This window comes from Panicum virgatum, chromosome 5K, assembly GCF_016808335.1.
Source record: "Panicum virgatum strain AP13 chromosome 5K, P.virgatum_v5, whole genome shotgun sequence".
Lineage (NCBI taxonomy): Eukaryota > Viridiplantae > Streptophyta > Magnoliopsida > Poales > Poaceae > Panicum > Panicum virgatum.
The window spans coordinates 25,698,672-25,723,258 of NC_053140.1; the positions used below are offsets into that span (position 1 = coordinate 25,698,672).

General features: G+C 43.1%; 1 protein-coding gene across 6 annotated transcripts; it reads left to right on the plus strand.

The window, feature by feature from the left end:
* The first annotated feature begins 3,027 nt into the window (after positions 1-3,027).
* LOC120707002 (2-oxoglutarate and iron-dependent oxygenase domain-containing protein CP2-like) lies at positions 3,028-12,514 on the plus strand. Of its 6 annotated transcripts, none has more exons than XM_039991761.1 (9): positions 3,028-3,536; positions 4,327-4,374; positions 6,026-6,202; positions 6,280-6,430; positions 6,523-6,609; positions 8,672-8,796; positions 9,868-9,986; positions 11,972-12,083; positions 12,170-12,469. In XM_039991761.1, exons 1-9 carry the CDS (start codon positions 3,204-3,206, stop codon positions 12,203-12,205), a joined length of 1,188 nt encoding a protein of 395 aa, XP_039847695.1. In that variant the 5' UTR covers positions 3,028-3,203; the 3' UTR covers positions 12,206-12,469. The 6 variants fall into 6 exon arrangements, with proteins under 6 accessions (XP_039847695.1, XP_039847698.1, XP_039847696.1 ...); XM_039991764.1 differs by having other exon boundaries at positions 3,035-3,536; positions 6,280-6,433; positions 9,901-9,986; positions 12,170-12,514; XM_039991762.1 differs by having other exon boundaries at positions 3,038-3,536; positions 6,280-6,433; positions 12,149-12,514.
* The last annotated feature ends 12,073 nt before the right edge of the window (positions 12,515-24,587 follow it).

Sequence of the window (24,587 nt, forward strand, 5' to 3'; positions counted from 1 at the left end):
CGGGATTCCGGAGTCCTCGGAAGTCTGGTATAGCTCTTGTATCCTTCTTTCGAATTTATCAATATAAGTTATCTTCTCTATTTTTCTGAGTCAGCTTTACTTTCCGCTTTCTTTTATCCTCTCAAGTCTGAGTGTTCAGCTCGAGTGCGGAAGTTGTATCCTTTAGCTTAGGCTAAGTTATATCTCTAATAGTCGGGAATTTATCTTACGGGTTTTCTCGCCCGGACTAGAGTATCTCAAGTTAGTACTCTAGGTTGAGGGGGATTTCTCTCGAAGGCCTCGAGAGAAATCCTAACACCGAGTGCAGACGTGGTGTCTGAGCTTAGTGTTAGCTAGAAAGTGTGTTCCTCCTCACGGTATCGTTGTGGTAGGCGGCAGGTGGTGACAACCCTGTCCGTCCCTCGTAGTCCACCATGTTCGGGTGCTTTCATAGTAGTAGTGCTGACTGCCGTTGGACTCCCTTCTCATCCCATTCTGAGTCCTTCCCTAAGGTCGCCAAAGTAAGCTCTACCTTCCCGAAGATTAGTTAGATAGTTAGTCTGATCTAGAGAGGCTAGCTCGATAGTTCAGAAGTGTATCAGGTGTCTTATCTCGCCCATTGTCCTCCCAGTTGCTACCTCTCTAAGGAGTTGAGCCTCCGTGTGTCACTCGGTCATAGACTGGTCACTTATCTTATCTTGTATCTGGCTTACCCCCGTCTAGTTAGTCGGTTGATTAAGCTAGTACGGTTATCATCTGATTTACGATACTCTTTACCATAGTGCTTCCCTGAGGAAAAATACGATACCCTGGAATACTTCATGGTGAAGTGCTATAGCGGTGATTCTATGTTCTTGCGGAATTAACATTCTTTTGGGGCATAAGAAACACCAACAGGCAGCATTCTCCTCTCATTTCTAAACATAAGCAACCTGCACACAAATGTACACCAACACTTTGTGGAATTCATTAGAAATAACACCTACCACTAATGTTGACGTTCGTCTTTTATGCACGCATGCAGGAGCTGATCGCTTGCTCTAATGGTCAGGTTTGTGTCTTGACGCTTGAGGCCTGTTTTACCTGCATTTTTGCCTAAATTCCAATATAGCAATATTTCTAAGAAACGTGGAATTGGCTCTTTCTGGATAACATAAGCAGGTATGAGGCTTTGTTCTCATAATTTTAGGCTCAAGATGACACTTGAAATGAGTCGTTAGAGAGCGTCAGTATTCCCAAGATTACAAGCCGATGATGCTTGCTTAAAGATTCCCTAGTGCCACAAATCTCAAACTTTTGATGTAATGCACTTGGATGCTCTTACACTCACAAGGATGCAACCTCCAAGCAAAGAGAGAGAGAGGGGGGGGGACCAGCTCAAATGTGTCAAGGAAGCTTTCAAAGTGGCCAAGAGAGACCTACCACTGCCGGGCAAGGTATATATATAGGTCCCCTCTCGAAATCTAGCCCATACCATTCATGGACTATTCACCTCATAGAGACCAGACTGTCCGCCATTCAAAACCAATAGCTAAGAGTGCAATGATTACGTGTCAGAGATGACCATTACAGCCCTCACAGACTGTACGCACCCCAGGGGCGGACCGTCCGCCGTATAAGGTCTCAAACACTAAGAGACGAAAATATTTCTGACTAACTTGGTCAGTGGCTGGCGGACTGTCCGCGCCATCTGGGCGACCGAAACCACAACGTTTCTGACTAAACTTAAAAGATATGTTGTGAACCATCCGCCCCACGGGACCGGATTGTCCGCCTCTTCATTACAGGGCTGGTGATGACGGGTACCGGGAGACTCCGGGTATAATCCCAGAAACTCTGGGCAAGTGTTCGAACATCCGAACTACAACCCGGAGACTCTAGGTTTCAGTCCGGATACTTCAGACAACCTAACCTGCCATACCACAAGAATTAGAGTGACCGGCGGAGCATTTGCTCCCTAAGGGCGGACCATCCGCCCCTTCATTTCAGCTCTTTGAAACAAAACTTTGCCATTTTTTCAAACGAAGTTAGTCCTCATGCATGCAACAATGAAACTTGAGCAAAATGGCCCGAAAGAACTGTTAAGCAAAGGCACAATGACCCCTCTTGATAGTACGACTATTTATTCTATTAATCCGATTATATTTCATCCTCTAATCACCTCTCATGACTGGCAAAATAGAAAGAGCCCTATATTTATCCTTTGCATTGAGCATATCCATCCATATCACCTCCAAATCCTTTCATGGCATTGACACATGCACACGTTCACATGGACCAACCTATATTCATTTTTCTCTCAAGAAATCGGTAATCCATAAATATTATCATTAATTACCAAAACTCGAATTAGGGGCATAGATGCTTTCATAAGTAAACAAATTTATTATTAACTATAGAACAAAACATGAGTTTTTATTCCAAATGGATATCCATGGGGCTCATATACATCTTGTGCAAGGTAGACAAGGCAATCATCTTTAAAGTCCATTGGCCCAATTAGCTGCTGCAAACATGTTCAACATTTTCTTTACATATGTTCAATATTTTCTTAAACATGTTCAACATTGACGTTCAAAATGTTGAAACTATATAGATAAAATGTTGTAACTATATAGATAAAATGTTGTAAATATTAAATGTTGAAATGATAAATTTAAAATGTTGAACCACGGTCCTTCTCCGGCGACCTGACGGCGGCGCCAGGCATGGTGGCGCGCGGCGGTAGCCATGGCGCGCAGCAGTCAAGGGGCGGCGGCGCGAGCCGGCCACGGGTGGCGGCCGAGGCATGGGAGGGAAGAAGCACGAGAGAGCTAGGGTTTGAGTTTGTAGATCTAGTGATCGTAGTTGTTTGCACGGATCTAAAAAACTGGAAGGTGTGGAAACTAATTTCTACCGGAAGATATATAAAAAACCAGTTATCCATTGGATATCCATGTATATAAAAACCAAATTCAAAACCTAACCTGATTGGTTTCTTGGCCCAAACCCGACAGCCGTGGATGAAAAATCATCCCCAAATTCCAACCCGCTAGATCTGAAATCCGCAGACCCGACCCGAAGTCCGACCATTTTCATCCATATAGACGGGAGAAAGTGCCACCCAGCTCTTACCAAAATCCGTGAAACGGCGGCAACGAGACGAAACCCTAACCCTGTCCCCAAATCGTTCTATCAAACCCTAGCCCCTAATACGGCTCGATGCTGTGAGACACAACATACTCATGGCTCTGGACGGCCCGGCCGAGCGACGGGACGAGTTGGTCCAGGTGGAGATGGGGAATGGGAACGGCGTGGCGCCGCCACAACCGTTGCGGCCGGCCGGCCGGCCTGCGGCGGCGACGGCGCCATACCTGGACCGGCGGCTACGGCTGAACCCCAACGCGGAGCACAAGCCGCAGGACTACAGCGATGTGCGCGGCGAGTACGCGCCGGTCGTGTACAGCGCACTCGAGCGGCATCTCCCACCGAGCCTCCTCGATGCCGACCGCGACGTCAAGCTACACTTCATGCGAGACATTCTCGCGCGCTACTGGCCCCAGGGTGAGCGCAACAAGGTCAGGTTTTCCATCCCTCCTAGGTACTTCATGATATTTATGGGCATTACTAGGATTCATGCGGATGGTTGTTTTTTAATTTTAAGGGTAGAATGTTTGATTTTGCTAGGATTATGGATGGCACTCAAGTAACTTTTTTGACAAATCACTTCGATTTTGCTTCAAGATTAATGGCGCACTAGTGTCATCTTATTTGGGTGCCACGGCAGTTTTGATCAGTTCAGGGGTCAGGTTCAGTCCTGAAATTCAATGATATGTGGATGAGATGGCTTGGCAAGGTGGCGGTGGATACTGGCTGTGGGCATGGAGGGATATCGATGGCAGGAGGTGGCTGGGGGGCAGTGGATGTGGAAATGATGAGCAACCAGAGATATGGGGAATTGGGGGTGGTTACTGGCTGTGGGCATGGAGGAATATCGATGGCAGGAGGTGGCTGGGGGCAGTGGATGTGAAAATGATGAGTAACCAGAGAGTTGGGGAAATGGGGGTGCGGGGAGATGGGCAGCACTGATGCTGAGAGTAGTTGGGAGGGTAGTGGTGACAGAGGGCACACAATTAGTGTTCACAGGTTGCATATTTTGACTCCGGAAAATATCGAATTAAAACAAGTATGTGAATTATACGGTATTGCGACATGTAGGTCTTTGTTTTACATTTAGTTTCATTGGCAAGGATTTCAACATTGCCAAATTTTCTAGCAATGTCATTTCTCTTTACTACCTTTTACTAGCTAAATGTCTATTACTGCACAAATAGTGAGGCTCTGATGTCAAGTGTTTTCATGTTACAGGTGCAAAGGCACAAAGAATACAGGCAGAGGATACTCCACCTTTACAAGGTTTGCAGGTTTTCTCGTATTCACGTGTACAGCACTACATCCAGATTTGCCTGTGAAATATCCAATGTGGTCAATTTATTATCATGTTTCATTGTTTTGAAATCTTCTTTTTGGAGTTTTGTTGGAATAACATTGAACAGACTGCCATGATATGTGTATTGTGCATTTATTTTATTTATGTTAGGTGTGCTATGTGTGATGCCTAGGTTATTTTGTATCTGAAGTTTGTTGCCATGAAACGCGCTGGATCGGACTAGTCTTGGCCGGCACACAGGATATCTGAAAATTACATAGACAAAGATTTCACATCAAGAATGCTATGCAATTGCTGATTGCATGGATGGTCTGAAGCCAGTATGCCATAATCTGAGTTTCAGAACAGGCCTATAGCTAAACTACATGCTTGTAATCGTAAGTTTGAGGATTTGTGTGTAATTTTGAAAATATATTTATTTGATGTCAGCTTGATCACAACAATAGCAAAGCCTTATTACGTTGGCTGAACATCAGGATCACCAATTTATAAAACACAAGCACTAGCCCATGTGAGAAAACAAGAATACTCAAGAGCCTTTTGTGGTGCAGAACAACTAGCACTGTTTCCTCTTCTAGTTTAATCAAAATGGAAAGCTAGTAAAACTCTATACTATATTTATTGGAATTCCTCCCACTAATTGGATTCTTTCTCATATCACAATACAAGTTACATAGTCATATATAGGGGAGAACCTAGCTGATTTCACTGTAGAGTAACTTGTTCACACAATCAGCTTGTTTCTAGAGTTCACATTGACCTCGATCTATTGACTCTTCAAGTAGCACATGACTTCTTGACTCACATATGCATGTGAAAGGGCACACTCCTCATGTTTGCACTTGCACCAGACAAAAAAAAATCAATCCTAACATATGCCTATTCTATATTTTGGTAAATGAAATATTTATTTGTCCTGCTTGAAGGCAGATGTCATCCTTTATAAAGTTGAATGAGGCAATTGCTCCTACTGAGTATTGAGTTCCGTCTATTTAATGATGGCAGTATCTTCTTGGATTGAACTCACATGTCTGAACATTTTTTGACGCGTCAACTGGCATCTGATGAGGCTGGGAGGGGATTGGGTGGGGGGGGGGGTGTTTTGGGTTGGGGTTGGGGTTGGGGTTGGGGTGGGGGGGGGATTGCGAAGACAATGGCCGGTAGGGAGAGAAGTTGATTGATGGATGGTGTTGGGGACCGTTGTGCACAAGTTCGCATCTGTTTCTGTAGTGCTGAGACTTTTCCTGGGAAAAGAACTTAACAGGATCTTCTCTGGCCTTCCAGCTTGTGTTTTGTAGGTTTGAGTTTAGAGTTATACTTGATAATAAAAGTGAGGTCAAATACTCTTTTTACAATGTTTTAAAAATATATATTAATTATTAAACAAATCCCCGAATCATAATTTTCTGAACTTACCAAGTCAAACACCTGCAGTCTGGGACCCATGTTGGATTCGAACTACTGCATGTGTCGGTGGCACTCCTTGGATGTTATCAAAACATTCTTCAAAAGTTGAATCAAAACTTAAAATATTACATGGCTATCTAATTTTTTTAACATTATTTGTTCCTCTTTTTCTGCTAGAAATCCACATCTTCTATTTGTTTTCTCTTGCAGCCTCTTCATGAAGAATTATACAATATGCATCCTTCAGAATTCTTTTTACCAACATTCCTTGAAGCAGTTAGGAGCAATTCAGAAGAAAGCTTTAGAAGCTTTATGACTGAGCCAATTCCTGGTGTTTATACGTTTGCTATGTTGCAGCCAACTTTCTGCGAAATGTTATTGGAGGAGGTATGGTAAATTCAAAACAAATGGATAAGCTTTTCTTCAAGCTTTGCTCATCAATCTAATTGTGTGCACCTTTGTAGGTAGAGAACTTTGAAAAATGGGTCCATGCAATGAAATTTAAGATAATGAGGCCAAATACAATGAACAAGTATGGTGCTGTTCTTGATGATTTTGGTCTGGAAGCTATGTTGAATCAGTTCATGGAACAGTTCGTAGCTCCAATTTCTAGAGGTTGTCTGAGTGACTGCTACATTTATAGAGAACAAACACTTGTTTCAGTCCTTGATTCTCATATTGATTTTATTATTTGGGTTGATCTTCAGTTTTTTATCCTGAGGTTGGTGGAGGAACATTGGACTCACATCATGCTTTTGTTGTTGAATATGGAAAAGACAGGGATGTTGAACTAGGTAAGTTCTCACACAAAAGTTAGAAACTCCCATTTGAAGTGTACATATCTGAATGCAATCACTTTTCATAATTATTTCTTTTGCTTTCAATATTTTTGGTCCGCACAGAAGATGAAATTGTACCTGTTGGAGGAACACCTGCAAAACATTCATGCACATAGCCACATACACTTGTTAAATTTCAGTATAGCAAATAAGATGCCCAGTTTTTACTTGTACCAGCCTTTGAACCTACTGATTTACACCTTTCAACTCAAAATAGCATGGAAGTAAAGCTAATATTTTCATTGATAAGAGATACTAGCTTTATTTTTTCGGTGAAGTTGCATGGTTGTCTCACTTACTCCCCTCAATTTGTAAAATTACTTCATGAGCCCCTAAACTTTAGACCCATTTGTGGCATTGATCCCAAATCACCATTAGTTTAACTGATTGTGTTGTTGTGGCGTCAAATGTGCTATTATACTGCTACACTGTTTTCATTGTCACTGTTTCATTTATATTTCTTTTCTGTTGATTAAACATGTCACCAACATGCATGGTTTTTAAAGCATTAAGGCAACGCAAGGTGAGCCACCACCACCTTATCGCCTAGGCGACGCCTAGGCGGACTAACGCGACACCTTAGGCGAGGCGAGCGACCACCACCTTGTCGCCTGGGCGACGCCTTAAGGACGCCTTAAAAATACTGCTAACATGGCTATGAAGATGATGCCACCAATTTTACTAATTACTTGATCAGTCAACTAAATTTTTAGTTTTCATATTTTCATATTTATGGCAAACTTGACCAGTGCCCACGTATTCTGGCGAACAAGCCCTATTTGCATGTAGGAATTATGTATGCTCCTTTCAACATCCATATGCATTTGAACCATATTGGATTATTTCAATTCTCTTCTTTTCCAAGGAGCATTTGTTTTACATTATTTATCCATTTCATATTTTGATGGTAGTTAACCATCTATGTTCTTTCATTTATGTATGGAATGAATATCACACATGTTGTAAGGCCAAAACCCATGTTAAGGTGGTATGCAGAGAAGCAATTAATGTTTTGGTGCCACATCACATAATTTGTCAAGTTAGTAGTAATTTGGGCCAATGTTGCAAACGAACTCAAAGCATACGGGGCTAGCAAATTAACTCGCAAGTTGAGGGTGGTGGGTGAGACAAAAGCATCACTTTAGGGGTTAACGGTGAATCCTCCTCCCAAATTTAAATATCAGGATGCACGAGGTGTAAATGTGATTTTGCACTCACATTCTTAACCTATAATCTTCACTGCTGATGCCCTCTTTGTGATTTGTCCAGAAGTCAAATAAGTGATGTCACTTTTCTTTCATCATCTATATCTGTTATACAAAGGTTACTCATCAGATAAATGTGTTCCTTTTGTATTCCCAATGACCTTACTGTCATATGATAATCAATAGAAAAAAATTTCTAAATGCTAGATATCTTATAGCAACATAAGCATTTACCTTTTCAAAATTTTGCATTGACATTTTGATATGCTATTGGTGAATGGTTGTGAAGGAATAACTCTTTTCAGACCTACCATTTAAGCCTTCTCTTCTCTGCTGATTTATGAAGCTTTAGCCGATTAATGGCAATTAGATTCACTTTCCCATTGCAAATGGTAGCCATTAGTCACTGAACATCCTTGAAGGGCAGGAAGCCTGTTCTGCTTTCTGCAAGAAGTGATGTTACATATTTAGTAAAAAATGTACGTCTTAATGCTTTCCAGGAAAAACCTGCCTTGCTGTAGAATTCTAAGATGACATGTCACATTTTATTGTCACACTTGCACATGTGTGTACCATATTGCCAGTCTCTTTGAGATTAAATATTATACTCTTATTTTTTCTTTATAACTTCAGCTAGTATATGGTGTTTCCTTTTACCAGGGGGAACTTTAATATCAAATCCATCTTTAAATCTGTTTTATTAGTGCCAAGGAAACGAAATAATGTTCGATTACATTTTACTGTATAAGCATATATAAACAAGTAGCATATCTTCTTTTTTTGTTCTGAACTGTTAAATTTTGCTTTTCTAGGTTTTCATGTGGATGATTCAGAAGTTACATTAAATGTTTGCCTTGGCAAACAATTCTCTGGTGGTGAACTATACTTCCGAGGCATTCGGTGTGAGAATCATGTGAATTCAGAGACACAGCATGAGGTTTGTTGTGACTTATTACTTAAACTTCCACCACCATCTGAGTATTTTATCATTTTTGTTTCTATATTATCTGACGTGCTCTTCTGATGGATTTTGAGTATGTTCCTCTTACTCGGCTATTTTTTTTACTTGTATTCCGGAGTTTGTCATTGGCTAACGATGGTATAGGGACATGTACAGTAAGCAACTAGATAATTTAGTTGATGTCTACCTTTTGTGAATAAAACTGGGGCAGTAATAGGCTCTATGAATCGATGGATAAAAGAAAAGTAAGGAATGTATAAAAATATGAATGTACAGAAACACAAATATGTAGATAGCACCTCTAAAGGTGCATAAAAAATTCTATAAAATATGAATGTGTATTAGTATACAACATATCATGCACCATCATGCAATATTTGAGCTTGAACGAAAACTCATGCAAGAAAAACACAAGAGAAAGCAGCATATATAGTCTTTGTTCGAACACAAATTTTGCGCAACGCTAGATAATATGTTTTTTATGCACTGTAGCATTAGAGTTACTACATTATAGCCATTCCACATAGATGACAAGATGCACTTGCGGCGCTGTCTTCTGGATTATTTGGCTATATTCAGCATGTGCTTCTGGAGTGGTTTCAGATGTGTTTTCATTTCTTGGACATTTATTTCATAGTATAGTTTTCTGTCTTACTAGAACATGGTTCTTAAGGCGATAAGGTGCCTTGGATACGCCTTAGCACCTAGGCGACAAGGCATAACTAGGCCCTTGTTGCCTTGGCGATGCCTTAAAAACAACACTAGAACATGTTTTGGTGTATATTCTATTCGATTGTAACTTGTGTTTCAGGATTAAGGAGTGATGGATGTCAGGTGTTTGAGTTGTCAATATTCTATCTTGCTATAGTATTCTTAGTTTTGAGTTGTCAATATATTTGTTCTTGGAGTTCTGTCAGAAACATTCTTCTCCCTATTAATATAGCTTTTAGTCATGTTGCTTTTTTCTTGTTGACAAGTAGTTGATGTTATCTTCAAGTGTCAATGTGTCATGCTTCCTGTATTATCTTTGTCTGATCTTTTGTGCAGGAAATGTATGATTACACTCATATTCCTGGACAGGCTGTACTCCACCGTGGTCGACATAGGCATGGTGCTCGAGCTATATCATCTGGACTAAGAATCAATCTGCTTTTGTGGTGCCGGAGGTATACAGGCATTTCCCTCCCTCCCCTTCTCCCTCTCTCCCCCCCTCTTCCTCTCGCTCCCCTCCTCTCCCCCTCCCCCTCGCTCCCTCCCTCTCTCCACGTGCTATTTCTACACACTAGGTGTAGAGTAAACTGCTACACCTAGGATGTAGAATAGTAATACGGTATATATAGTTATATACCCTATCTAGCCCCACCCTTTCAACTTCAAAGTCCTGGTCCAATCCTACCTGTTTTTTTAGCCCTTAGGGCTGTTTCAGGTGTACGCAGGTACTATAAGCCAGAGCTGTTTCAGGTGTACGTAGCCCCACCCTTTCACTGTTTGGTAGTGCCCTGCTGGTTCTCGCGTGAAGTGGAGCAGCGGGAGCAGTACCAAACGGGCCCTAAATTTGTTTTATACTGATCTTAATATTTATTGAAAATGTTGATACAGTTTAGGTGTTTTAGTCTTGTCAAAAGTTTGTCATTCTGTTCTTGCCATTTTTGTTGAGATAGGAGTCATATTAGGGCCCAACAATGTTTTTGAGGCGTTGCGGCGACGCACGGCGCCTGACCCCCTTCACAACGCCTAGGCGTTTATGGCGGACGCCTAGGCGACGCCATACACACATTCTAGGCGCCATATGATCATCTTAATATATAATGCTACTAAAATTCAGAAGCATATCACACCTTAATATTGCCAAGTCTTAGCATGTAATACCATAATAAATAATGCCACCAGAGTGCTAGTGCACAACATAAAGTAGCAAAATAGCAAATCTGAAATCTCTCATAACTCAATAGCAACAATTAGTCTCTAATAACATAATATAACTTAATGAGGGAAGGAAGAGGGAAAGAAACAGAGGAAGAGAAGGGAAGCAGAGGAAGAGGAGGGAAGCAGGGCTGTAGAGGAGGCGGGAGGGAAAGCAGACAGCAGAGTACACGCCTCAAAGATTTGGGAAAGCAGAGGAGGCGGGAGGCTTACCAGGCGGAAGGGGAAGTACCCGATGGAGGCGCAGACAACAGCCGGGCGCAGCTGCCGACGGCCGATGGGGGTGCATACTCGAGGCAGAGCAGGTGCGGACCGTCGATAGCTGCAGCAACGACATGCGACGAGCCGACGATGCTGGGGCAGCTCCACGGCAGGTGCGGACGTGCGGTGATGCAGGGCCCGCTCTGCGGCATGCGCGGCCGGTTGGTGGACTCGAGTAGAGGAGCAGCCAAGCCGCAAGCAGAGCTCGAGGTTCGCCCGCCGCCTGCTATCTTCCTCTCCCCTCGCCCGCACTCACGGTAAATGCCTCGCGCGGTCGATTTCCTGCGCGAGGAGCGTATTTCGGCAGACGCGCGGTCGATTTCCCGCGCCTATTGCTTTTCGCGCAGGCGTGCGTTCGATTTCGCGCGAGGCAGCTGTCCTTTTGGCGCCCTTCCGCCGCGATTCACTCGGCGTCTGCGGCGCAGCTGTAGGCGTTCGCCCGACGCCTATCTACGCCTACACGACGCCTAATTCGGTTAGGCGGACGCCATACACGCTGAGGTCGTGGCGACCCCGACGCCCAGGCCCTCGACCACGCCTTGTCGCCTAGGCGACGCCTCAAAAACAATGGGGCCCAACACCCTTGGTTCTATACAATTAGGGTACGCTTTTGTGAGGTAATGAATGAACAAACGTGGCCCCACCTGATGCCAGGTCAAACATGCTCTTAGAATTTCCTGTTCTTTATCATTACCATGCAATTGGACAAGGTTATGATATCACATGGCTGGCTGGCTTTTGTTTTCTGTGCCTGTTATTGGGAGCTTTGTTGCTTGTTGCTTTACTACATGTTGCATTAGTGTTATTTGACCATTCTGAGTAACACTCCCCGTTGTTGTGAAAAAGGTTGCTGATCTTCTGCATCCCTAAGTTTATTCGATGTTAACTGCTTCGGCATGTTGAATTATATTTTAACTAATAATGGCTTGTGACACGCTGCAATGGAATGAGTTATTCCTATGTACAGCTCTGTGTTCAGGGAGATGAAGAAATATCAGAAGGATTTTCCCACCTGGTGTGGTGAGTGCCAGCGCGAAAAGCGGGGAAGGCAGAGCCAGTGTGTTAAAGCAACCAAGATGGTAAGTCTCTATTTAATACTTAATAGTTTACATGTCTTGGCTGACCCTTTGTTATCTGTTCTTAGACATTTGCTTCTTTTGGGTAGGCGTTTCTCAGGGGCGCTGGAGGCGCAACGATTTAATTTGTACCTAAGGCATGTATTTTATACAAATTTGTATCACACTAAACTTTGTTCATCATTTCGGACTTCAGTTGTTGTCACTTTAGACTTGGTAGTCAACATTCAGCTTTCTGTTAGACTGCTAGACTCTGCGATTACAGGTGCATGTAAATGTAAACTTATTGTGATCCAAGTCTGGCCGAAAAAAAATGACATAACAGGTGATAATCTGGTAGCGTAGCAAGAAATGCTACCTAAGACAATTTCTGTGGCATTTCTGTGGCATGTCAGCTCACATTATTATGCTATAAATTGGAATGTCATTAACTAGGCATGGTTATCTGGTGCTACGGGAATTCCTATTTACCACTCGCCTGTACCTTGTGCCACCACCTGTGCATGCCTTTATCGTGGTGTTCCCTCATTTTACGCCTGATCCTCAGCGATTTAACTTTCATCCCACGCGAGACCTGCTGGGGTCTTGAGTGATCATCACACGAATACTAATATTTGAGCGTTGGATTATTTGGCGGATAAAGATAAGGACGAGGGTAATGTCGGGCTGGCCGTCGAACGGCCGCTCCTAATTAGGAAAGGAAAATATGAGTAGAAAGAACTGTTTTCCATATTTTGTAAATTACCCTGATTAGTACATAAAAAATGCTGGCTGGCACCGATCAGATCATTAGTATAATACCCGTAAAAAATTAGTAAATACTAATGTCTCCCAACAGATTTATGCCCACACCACTACCCCTGATCTACTTGCTTCTGGACATTTCTACCTTTTTAGTACTGGCAATTCAATTCAGCGTTTGCAAACAAAAGCAACGTTTGGGATCTTACAAGCCAAGTTTTGAATAACTGTAGCAAATTACAACATATACAAAGGTATTTGCACCCATTTAGACATTAAAAAAACAACTGTTCAGCCCTCATCCAGAAAAGGTCCATGATCAGATTTCTTTGAGCCGGCTAAGCGTCTGTTGACACCAACTTTTTGCAAATGTATTTATGCAAGTCAGCGGTACGAGATGGAGAGTCCTGGGCAAAGCTGATGGCAGTCGGAGTGTATGTCAAAACCGATGAAGACTCGGCCAAAGGTGGCAATGGCCACAATGTGTATCTGACAAGAATTGTGACATTATCAGAAGATTCTATGGATTCTTTTAGGAAAACTTTGTAAATAAGTCTTTAGTTTTCATAGTCCATCAGGAATTATTATTTAGAGTATAAATAGAAGCAGGATTTGTGAGAAACAAATTAATCATCAATACAACTTTTTGGGCTCATTGCCAAAACCTTAGGAGTATAAGTAATATAGTTTTCTTAGCGATTTCTTCGGTAAACAGGGCTGCATCATCTTGACCTCTGGTTTGCTTGTAAGCTTCGTCTTTACCAGATGTTTTGGGCTTTAATTGCCAGCATATTTCTGTAATTTGGTCTAGTTATCTACCGGTTGTCAATTTTTTTATTAAATCTTGTAAGGTTGCATCGTTCCGACCTCTTGTTAGTTTCAACAGATCTTACAAGTTATCCCATCATTGTTAGTCCGGAAGAGATATACACCCAATTCCTATAAAAGTATGAACTCTGGCAGTTCATTAATCAAATTTGACATGAAGTCTCATTTGATTAAAAATCCCAAGCACTAGGCTAAAACCAGAGTATACCAAAAAAGTAGGCAAAGGTTGCATGCATTTTGTAAAATCAAGTTATGTTCAAAAGGAGATAAATATGAGTGAAGGATTGGTGAATATTGAATTACCTTGGCACATACCTGAGTGTACTTACCAGCAGTATATATGGATGAATGTCTTGGAGTTGCTACGGCAGTGGCTTGGTCACATATGGTTGTCGAGGACACCTCCTTCTGATGCAAGCTGAAACAGAGAGGACGCCATGCCAACACAGGTGAACAAGAAGGCCAGGTTGTACACACGGCTAGTGTGTAGAAACTATGGACCTAAGTGGCATGATCTGTTGGCACAACGCTTTGGGATTGGAGGTGCAAAGTATGTCTCTTTTCTTTGCATATGAGAATGTGCCAAAAGGGGTGGAGTAGCAAAGCCCCGGATCGTAAGAGGAGCATTCCTCTTCTTTGTGCGTGCGTTGGGGCTGCTAAAGGGGCGCTAAGCAAAGTTGGCAGCAGATGAGGATTAAGGCAAGTCTTTGCAAGCGTGCGCGGGAGCAAGGTTGGGTGGAGCCAGACTGTGAAATGATTTTCCGCTGAAGTATAGTGCCACAGCTTAAAGGCACGCACACCTGGCAACCTTTGACTTGCGCAAATCTTGCTCGCTTCACTCACACTCCCTTCCTCGCTCACTTCTCTCTTTTTTTGTATACATTTTTTTCACTCACTCTTTTCTTTTCTTTTCTTTTCTTTTTGTTTTCCTTCTTTTTTTCTTTGTCTCTCTTTTTTTGTTTTTTTAGAAGATTGGGCTAATACCAACCTTAGTACGGATGGATCTTATTTTAGGGTGATTACCATTCTCCCCCACACTTGGATTTTTGTGTCATACGACACTAAATCAAGTGTGCGGAGTTGGTGCCTCCTTCAGAGTGTGCTCCATCGTAGATTTACCAAAGTGTTGATGTTTTCGGCCATCGTATGTCCCCTATTCTTCTTACTCTTAACCTGCAATGGTTAGGGCCAAGAATACCCTAAGGTGCATACTAAACTAAAAACATGTTCATGTTCATGCTTATTATTATTATTTTTCAAAAGAATTTTTTTACTTTCCCTTTTTGTTGATGCTCCAGGCCATCTCCTGGTAGTGCTTTGTTTAAGGTCATAAGCTCGACCATGGGGGCTTCTTCCTGCAGTTATTAACTGGTAGTGTATCCCCCACCTTCACCACTGTCCGTCGATTGCTTACGCTGCAGGGTTAGTGCGAGAGTGCAACCACGAAATTTACAATGCTTATGATAAAAAAACGCTACAACCATCCTTCTAAACATTTTGCTAGAGAGAGCTTTAAGGAGGTTGTAGCTTGTGAAGGCATTCGTGGTGCAACGAGTGGCTGACTCTGGAGGGGTGCTAAAAGAGCATAGTGGTGGTGCTTCAAGGGAAAGCTGCCACACTCGTCTATGGAATCTTTTTCCTCAAACTCTAGGGTCAGTGCCTCAATGAACTCCCAAGTCCAAGGGTTCTCTATCTCAAGAGGTTCATCATGGAAGAACATGGTTGTATCCCGATTATGATCAGGATCAACAAAGTACGGGCTAGTGGGATGAGGCTTTAGCTCTATCAGAGGACATGTTGGCTGTTCATGGATGGGTAGTTCAAGGGTTTCCTCTAGGTTATCCTCCTCCTGGATGACCAGTTCAGCGTCTTGCTCTAAGGAGGGTTTTGAGGTATCAAGGGGCATGACCGCCAAAACTTCCTCGAATGCTTCTTCCTGGGGATTAGTTCGGCTAGAGAGTTCTTGGATTGGCTGATAGGCAAGGTGCAAGATCTTCCTCTATTTGCGGCTCTTAAGTACCAATATTAGGCCGTCAACTCCTGCATAAATACATAAAATATGAACATCAACCTAGTGGTAGGGGTTTAATACTGATCATTTCCACGAGTGTTGGCAAATATTTGTATGCAGGTGAAATAAGGGTGAAAACACACTTCATGAGCAGGGAAACATACTCCATAATTCAAGGCAAAAGGTGCAGACCAATCAGAGAACACGATTCAAGCTCAATTGGATCAAAACAATCCCAAAGACCAAAGCAATCTAGCTTAGGACAGGCCATGACCCATGGGATTAGGACAAGGGACACCAGGATAGGGGCGGTTGGAGATGGTGGGCCGTCGGCCGACCACCTTGGTCGGCCGACCGGTCCACTGCACCAACCAACATCAGGTTTAGACGTGGCAGCTCCCAATTGGTCCTAGATGTTGGTTCCAGGAGGATTGGCCTCCATTCCCGGCCGAGGAGAGGGTGGCTCCCTCCTATATATATATATGTATATATATATATATGTATATATATATGTATATATATATGTGTATATATATGTGTATATATATATGTATATATATGTATATATATATATGAGGGGAGGGGCTCCATTTCAACACATTCACTAAGTGCTCAACTTCAAGCCTTCTCTTGGTTAAAGTAGCCTTGCATAGGTTAGAGGTAGAGGTACTTAGGAGGGGCGCCAATATTCGCCGCTCTTCTCCATTTTGTACCTCAAGGGGAGTGAGAGAGTAATTAGGAAGAAGTGTCGGGGTGTCGGCACTCTGCTCCAGCTTGTACCTCTACGGATGCTGCTACATTCTTCGGGTTTTAGTAAGTATTCATGGTTCCTATCTCTAGTATTTTACTTGGTATAGTAGATGCTAGTAGTGCTTGTAGTTGAGTGAGATCAGTTCTCTTACTCGTGGGTTCGTTGCTTTGTATTCGTACAGAGTGATGTAGTTTGCTACGGGGTACCAAATGTAATTAGACTACAGTAGTAATCAATAGTGTAAACGTGGTGTCTAGGCTAGGGATTATCCTTGGTTTGCCTTATATCCCATGGTTTGTTAGAGGTAGGCCGTAGGTGGTGACAGCCCTATTGATCCTTCGTAATCCTCCACGTTCGGATATAGCATAGAGCTATTGGCCGAAGTCGAATGGCAGACCAGTTGTAAGCCAGTGCCCGAAGCGAGTATTATGCCTAAGAGATCGACCTTTAACTCAGCTATAGTGCTATCTTAGGAATCCTCTCTATCCTTCTACCTATCTTGGTGTGTCCTTGGACTGAGTAAAACAGAAGTTAGTGCACACACGTTCCCTGTGGATTCGATAAGCCTTGGAATACTCTGAGGTGAAAGCTACAATGGTATATATCCATGCACTTGCGGGTTTATTCGTAACGCTAAAATACCCAACAAGCTTTCTGGCGCCGTTGCCGGGGATGATTGTTGTATCTTTCTTCTTACCTAGTTGTCCTCGTATCTTTTGCTTTCTTTCCTTCTACCTTGACCCCCGCTATCCATAGAGAAGCTATCCTTTAAAAGCTTCTCTTGTCATTTTCAATTTTCTTTCTGCTATCTTTACCCCCGCTATCATGGAGCACCCTTCTATTCAAGACCATTCTGCTCCTACAAGTGAGTTCCTCGAGCCACCACCATCTGAGCATCCAATTTTTTCATCCGGCTATGAACTTCATCCCGATCTTATTGCTATGTTCGGGAGTTTTCCTTCTCTGAGTTAGATGGCAAGAACCCTACCATCATCTGTGAGAGTTTGAACAGATGTGTTCATGCTACGCCTTCGCGGGCATGACACACGATACCCTTAGTTGGAAGTTGTTCCCTTTTTCTCTCGTAGAGGAGGCTAGACAATGGTACACAAAAAACGTAGAGAGTGTGAATGGAAGCTGGAGTAAACTTAGAGACAAGATCTGTCTTTGATTTTTTCTCGAGTCCCGTATCGTCACTCTACGAAAGGATATCCTATGCTTTCAGCAGAATGAGGAGAAAACCATAAATGCGGCTTGGGCTAGATTTTCACTCTTAGTAAAATCCGGCCCTATCCTGTGATACCCAATCATGTGTTGCTTCAACACTTTTTCTCGGGACTCGATACGGAATTCGCAATCATCTTGATGCAAGTGCTAGAGGGTCTTTTTCCCATAAGACTCCGATCGAAGGCAAGGAAATTCTAGATCGTATCACCGAAAATAATTCATTCGTATCCAAGTCCAAACCCTCCCGAGAAGAGCGTATGTCAAGCCAGGAGGATAATCTAGTAGCCGAATCCGATCTTCCACTTCCCACAACCTCAGATTCAGCTCTAGAATCCTCTCCCGAATCAGGAGTTTTGGAGAAAGAAGAAATTCAACCTCTGAAACTCCCTTTCAAATTCAAGGACGAACTCTTTGAAGATTTTGAAAACACCTCGAATTATTTATGCAAGAGGAAACCACCGGTTCCCGTTGCTTCCACAAATCCTTTCGAAGCTTCCATAGAGAGAATGTTAAGAAGCTGACGGCCTCAGATTTAACGTCACGGTTAATGTGGCATTAACCGAGGCGGTTTAGTGCCCGCCTCGGTTAAAGAAATCAAAAATTAAAAAAAAAGTAGATCCAGGGCCCAGATCCAGCCCAGTAGCCAGAACTGGGCCTTGCGCCGCCGCCGCCGCCACCACCGTCGCCTGGCTTGCCGCCGCCGTCGCCAGGCCCCGCCCAGATCCGGCCTCTCCGCCACCGGATCCGGGCTCTCCTCGCCAGATCTCGCCTGGATCCGCTGCACCGGAGGGGGACGAGCCCCGCGCACCGTGGCCACCGCCGAGAGGCCGCTGCCACCGGGGAGAGGGGCTCGGGGCCCCGTGTGCCGCCGCCGCCGGGAGGTAGGGGCCCGAGGCCCTCGTGCCGCAGACGCCGGGAGGAGGGGCCCGAGACCCCCGCGCGCCACTGCCGCCGGGAGGAGGGGCCCGGGCCCCGCGCGCCATCGCCGCTGGAAGGAGCGGCCCGAGACCCCCGCACGCCACCGCCGCCGTCGGAAGGAGGGACCCGGGCCCCGCGCGCCGCCGCCGCTGCCGGGAGAATGGGCCCGGGGCCCCACGCGGTGCCGCCGCTGGGAGGAGGGGCCCGAGGCCCCGCGTCGCCGTCGCCGGGAAGCAGGGGCTCGAGGCCCCCGTGCCGTCGCCGCCGGGAGGAGCCCGGACCCCGCGTGCCGCCACGGAGGGAGATAGCTGCTCAGGAGGGAAAGAGAGGGAGAGAGAGAGAGGAGAGAGAGAGGAGGGAAAAATGAGGCCGGTAGGAGTTAGGGTTAGGGTTTGGCTCATATATATATCATCTTCGAAAACTGGGCTCAAATGGATTTTTATTGGGCTCGGTTTGGGCTTTTCTATTAACCGAGGTGGGCCTTTATAACTGGTCTGCCTCCAAAAATAGGACTATTAACCAAGGCGGTCATGTTAAGGCTGTCCGCCTCGCTTAATTGATTTTGTGAGGCGGTTTTCTGAAACCGCCTTGGTTAATAAAAATTGACCGCCTCGATTAATCGAAGGCATTAACTGAGGCGGTTTTTTATTGTGCCCGCCTCCGAGGCAATTTTAAAGCGCCTCAGTTAATGAAATTTTGTAGTAGTGTTATGAGCAGTGAGTGGTCGATAGAGCTTGAGCTGTCCCCAGAAATTCTTCGGATCAGCTCTCCTCCTTCAACTATTCCTTGCACCATAAGAGGAACCCTGGTAAACACCCTCTATAGTCTCACTGTCGGAGCCAACATCATCTCTGGCGAATGTGCATTCTACCTTTTGGGAGATGTGCCGTTGGTTCATACTGACAAAACCTTCCGGACTTCTTCTGGAGAAATCCTAGAAGGAGGTGGGATTCTACAGAACGTGTCTATTGGACACGAGGACATCGACGTAATCCTTGACTTTCATGTCTTCCATGTCCAAGATTTGATCTCTTGATCGGACACCCCCATCGAGAAAATTGCTCATGGATGCTCCGACTCAAGGTAAGATCGATGTCCGTTTAGGGAAGGATACCTTTTCTATCCAAATCACTAGGGCTGCGAATTCCATGGCAGATGCATCCCTAAATCATGTACCGATGTATGACACCCTAGGTGTTTAAATTAAGGATAGCAATGTTACGACAAAAGATCAAGAAAAATTTAAACAAAAGCATCACCTTTCATTATTGCAAGAATAAATGTGTGTGTGTATATGCATATGCAAGTATAAACTGTTATAACTTTCAAACCAAGTCAAACCTATTCATGAAAATGAATAGGCACTTTCACCATTACATGTTAAATAAAAGTCTAGTTGAAACCTAGGGGTAAAAGTGACAAAAGTCACATGAAATGACAAGTCCTTTAATTTCACTACACTTACTGATCTTCCCGAGGGTGCACCAGTTATGACGGGCACATTCTCTATTCACCACAAGCCTGTGGTTATATTATTTGATTCCGGGGCATCACACAACTTCATTAGTCCAAAATTTGGTGCTCACATGGGATTTGATTTCAGTCACACGAAAGGATCATATATGATTTCAACACCAGGTGGTAAAATTGCTTCCAATCAAATAATACGGCTTGTACCAATCAAATTGGGAAGCGTAATAATCAAAACCGACCTTATTCTTCTACCACTTGAAGTCATGGATATTATTGTGGGAATGAATTGGATGACTCAACACAGAGTTACACTTGACATTTCTGCACGAGCTGTTGAAATAAATTCACCCAATCATGGAGCCACGACTCTTCATTTGCCATTCCGAGAGTGCATAAACTCTTGTGCATTCGCCATGAAAGACATCAAAATAGAAGATATCCCTGTGGTATGCGAGTATGCCGATGTTTTTTCGGATGACTTGCCTGGAATGCCACCAGATCAGGATATCGAATTCGTTATTAAACTTCAGCCCGGTACCGCTCCCATATCAAAAAGGTCATATCGAATGCCACCCAAGGAATTAGTTGAACTGAAAATCCAATTCCAAGAACTTTTAGCCAAGGGTTATATTCGCCCAGGTTCTTCACCATGGGGTTGCCCAGCCCTGTTTGTGAAAAAAAGGATGATAGTCTGAGGTTGTGTGTTGATTACCGGCCTTTCAATACGGTTACTATCAAAAATAAATATCCCCTTCCTCACATTGATGTCTTATTTGATCAGTTAGCTGGAGCCAAAATCTTTTCCAAGATTGATCTTTGTTCGGGTTATCATCAAATTAAGATCAGACCTTGTGATATTCCAAAGACCGCTTTCTCGACAAGATATGGGTTATATGAATATCTAGTTATGTCGTTCGGTCTCACAAATGCTCCTGCCTATTTCATGTATCTTATGAACTCGGTATTCATGCTGGAACTTGATAAATTCATCGTGGTTTTCATTGATGATATATTGATCTACTCCAAAACTGAAAAGGAGCACGCGCAACTTTTGCGTATCGTTATTCAATGATGAGGCCATCTCAATCAACCATGCACCGTACCATGTAAACCAAGCACATGATGTGGAAGATGTCACCCAAGCAAGAGAACAAGTGAACATTGGACCAATTACACGTAGCCGAGCTAAGAAACTACAACAAGAGGTGAACACGCTACTTTGTGAAATCCATTTTAATATTAATGAGAATTATATACTACCTAAGTTGTGCATGTTGGTATTGCTCAGGTTCACCAAGGAGGATAAAGGACCACACTCGAATCCGACCAGTCCTGTAGAATAGTCTGAAAGAAGCAGTCATAACTTTTGATTCCCAAAAGCAATAAAGGTCAATGAGGACATTTTGGAAAGCTTATTAAGTCTACTTTCCAATGAAATTTATGCTGAGTACTTTTGATCATCCATTAATAAGATCTAAGTACTTTAGTAAAGACTGGTCAGAAGCTTAACAGTCTGCCAGAGGTTCAACTTCTCATGCTAAACTGTACCAATCTACAACGTTTCATCATGCAAGATATACATGGTTGGAAATATAAATAAGTCTACTTTCCAACGCAACAAACATCATGTCATTTGGACTTCCCAATAAAGAATTATGACTGATTGAGTGGACACTGCACAGAAGGCCAACAGCCAGGCGAGGCTCCACGGGATTCCAATTCGTGGTGACTTTTGAACTACTATAACTTCAGAAACTCCAAGATCCATTCACACCCAACAAGGAGGGTTGTTCCTTGTATAAATACCCTATGTATCTCAGAGATTAAGCAAGACTTTGATAATGAAATAGAACCCCTTTTGTTCAGCTGTGTGCTAACAAATTCGTGCTCTTGTGATTCCCTTGGGATTACGGAAGCGGCCGCTTCATCGGCACCCAATCCGTGCTCCTGCTACTTCGAGTGCAGGTTGCGTAGGTTGGTTCTTTGAGAGTGTGATTGGGCGAATCCTTGCTTCAGGCTGTCGTATAGAGACGGTGGTTGGCTCCTTGTGCGTGTCGTCAGGTTGCACTAGTTATCCGGCTGCTTGCAGCTAGTTATCTTGGCTGAGATTTCAGTTAGTTATCTTGTTCAAGATCCTACGTCGTGAAGATTGGGACCGAGACTCATCATCTGGTATCAAAGCTTCAGTTGCCACGGTAGGATTCTTTACCCTTAGCTACATATATTTTGTCTTCGTCCTATCCACCATAAAGCCATAAAAAAAATTCTGTCATAGCCTTTTGTTTCAATCTGTTTGTCTAGTGAGTTTGGTTAAGTTTAAGTCCATTAGAGTCTTTATTTAGTTGCTAATCATATTATCCTTTGCGTGTCCTTTTGTGCCTTTCCATATATCTGAAAATCCCCACAAAAAAAATTAAACCAATTCTATCCTTTGCGTAAACTTTTATCCTATCAATATATATAGCTGCTGGTTGCATGTGTTTTTGTCTTTAATTTGTGCAATTGTTATATCTGATCTTGTTCAGTATCGTGCAAAAAAAATAGTCAAAAAAAGGAAAGAAAAGTTAAAAAAAGTTGTGTTGAGAAAGTTGCAAAAGAAAGCATAAGGATCAGATTGTTGGAGTGCACAAGTACTGAATTTTCATATCAAGTTATATAACCAGTTTGCTATATTCTTTTGGTGTAATTTTTGCTAGGAGATTCCGTGTGAACCATCTGTCCCTAGCATCATCCTTGTTTGCATCAAGTCTGAATTTATTTTGCGTGTGTGTTGCATCATCATATCTTGTGATCAGCACTAGACATTGGATCTCTAGTTTGGATTGCTACTTAACTTTACAACAACTAGATTTCAGATTGCCCATTGTGTATCACCCTTACCAAGCTCCACATAAAACCCATCGTATACGGTTTGCTGATCTTGTATTCGCTCAATTATCACTACTCTTAACCACCACACGGATTACTTCTGTGATCTATAGGGAAACATAAGAGCTTTGGTTAGTAAGAGAAGGTGAGGTTGGGAGATCCACATAATTTCCATTCCACATATAATTGCTATTTTTTTTGTCACTAACCATACAAGAAGATGTTTGGACAACCCGATATTGATGAATGTATTACCATAGCACAATTTAATGAGTTGAGGCAAAGCATGGAAGAAAGACAGGACATGTTGACACAAGATTTTCAAGCTCTTATGGCTAAAATTAGAAGACATCGCCAACCTCATGACGGTGCAAGCAACCATGGTGATCATGAAGAAAGTGAAGAGCTGCTGCTAGAAGAAGAAGAGAACAATGGAGGAGGAACCAACATGCTGCACATGATAGAAGAAGGGGACGAGGTCGAACACATAATGATAGTGATGAATCTAAAGATGGTGATGATGGTAGCCATTTACAAAATCCTTTTGGTCGCCGACCACATAGAAGAGGCAACCAAGAAGAGAAGTTTGGTAAACTGAAATTTACCATGCCAAAATTTGATGGAGGATCTGATCCTGAAGCTTATTTCACTTGGGAGTTGAAGGTGGATAAAATCTTTCGCTTGTATAATTATATCGAAGAAAAGAAGTTGGCAATGGCATCTCTTGAGTTTGATGGATATGCTCTGATCTGGTGGGAACAACTTCTCTGTGATCTTGAAGAAGATGGGGAACCTCCTATTACTACTTGGGAAGAAATAAAGCATGAGATGAGAATTTGTTTTGTGCCGAAGCACTATCGGCGTGATTTTTTTGATAAATTACAGAACTTGAAGCAAGGAAGTTTCTCTGTTGAAGAGTACTATAAAGAGATGGAGAAGGCTATGATTAGAGCCATTGTGTATGAAGATGAAGAGCAAACCATTGCACGTTTCATGGCTGGGCTGCATCACAATATTCAGCGCATTGTTGAGTTTCAACCATACCGTCATCTTATTGATTTGATACATCAAGCTTGCAAAGCTGAGCGTCAATTGCAGCAAGACATGAAGAGCAATCGAGGAGCATTTAGTACCAAGGGCGGTACTCCAAGTGGAAGTAAAGTTACACCAAGAGCCAATGCAACTCGAGGTGCAATCACCAACTCAAGCAGTGGGTTACGTTCTAGTGCTCATGGTGCTTCTAGTGGGAAAGAATTGGCTGTTCAAAGTGAGAAAAGCAAACCTGCAATGTCATCATCTACATCAATGGCTTCTACAGCAAAAACTAGTGGAATTCAGTGTTTCAAGTGTGGAGGTCGTGGTCATGTTACAAGAGAGTGTCCAAACAATCGCACCATCATTGTAAATGACCAAGGAGAATATGAATCTGCTAGTGAAGAGGAGCAGGAAGCTATGGATGGAGGACAATTAGAAGATGCTACTGAAAATGAAGGTCACACATCTTGTGAATTTGAGGGAGGTGCTGCTCTTGTTGTTACTCAAATTTTGAGTGTACAAATAAAAGAAGCTGAAAATGGACAGAGGCATAATCTGTTCCAAACAAGAGCCAAGGTTGTGGAAAAAGTGTGCAAAGTAATCATTGATGGTGGAAGTTGCCGCAACCTTGCTAGCAAAGAAATAGTTGATAAAC

Bases quoted from the DNA above. Each gene is read 5' to 3' on its own strand.
- LOC120707002 (XM_039991760.1), top strand. From the start codon at position 3,204: ATGGCTCTGGACGGCCCGGCCGAGCGACGGGACGAGTTGGTCCAGGTG. The intron at 4,375-6,025 runs GTTTGCAGGTTT...TTTCTCTTGCAG, and splicing joins GGATACTCCACCTTTACAAG to CCTCTTCATGAAGAATTATA. The intron at 6,610-8,671 runs GTAAGTTCTCAC...TTGCTTTTCTAG, and splicing joins AGACAGGGATGTTGAACTAG to GTTTTCATGTGGATGATTCA.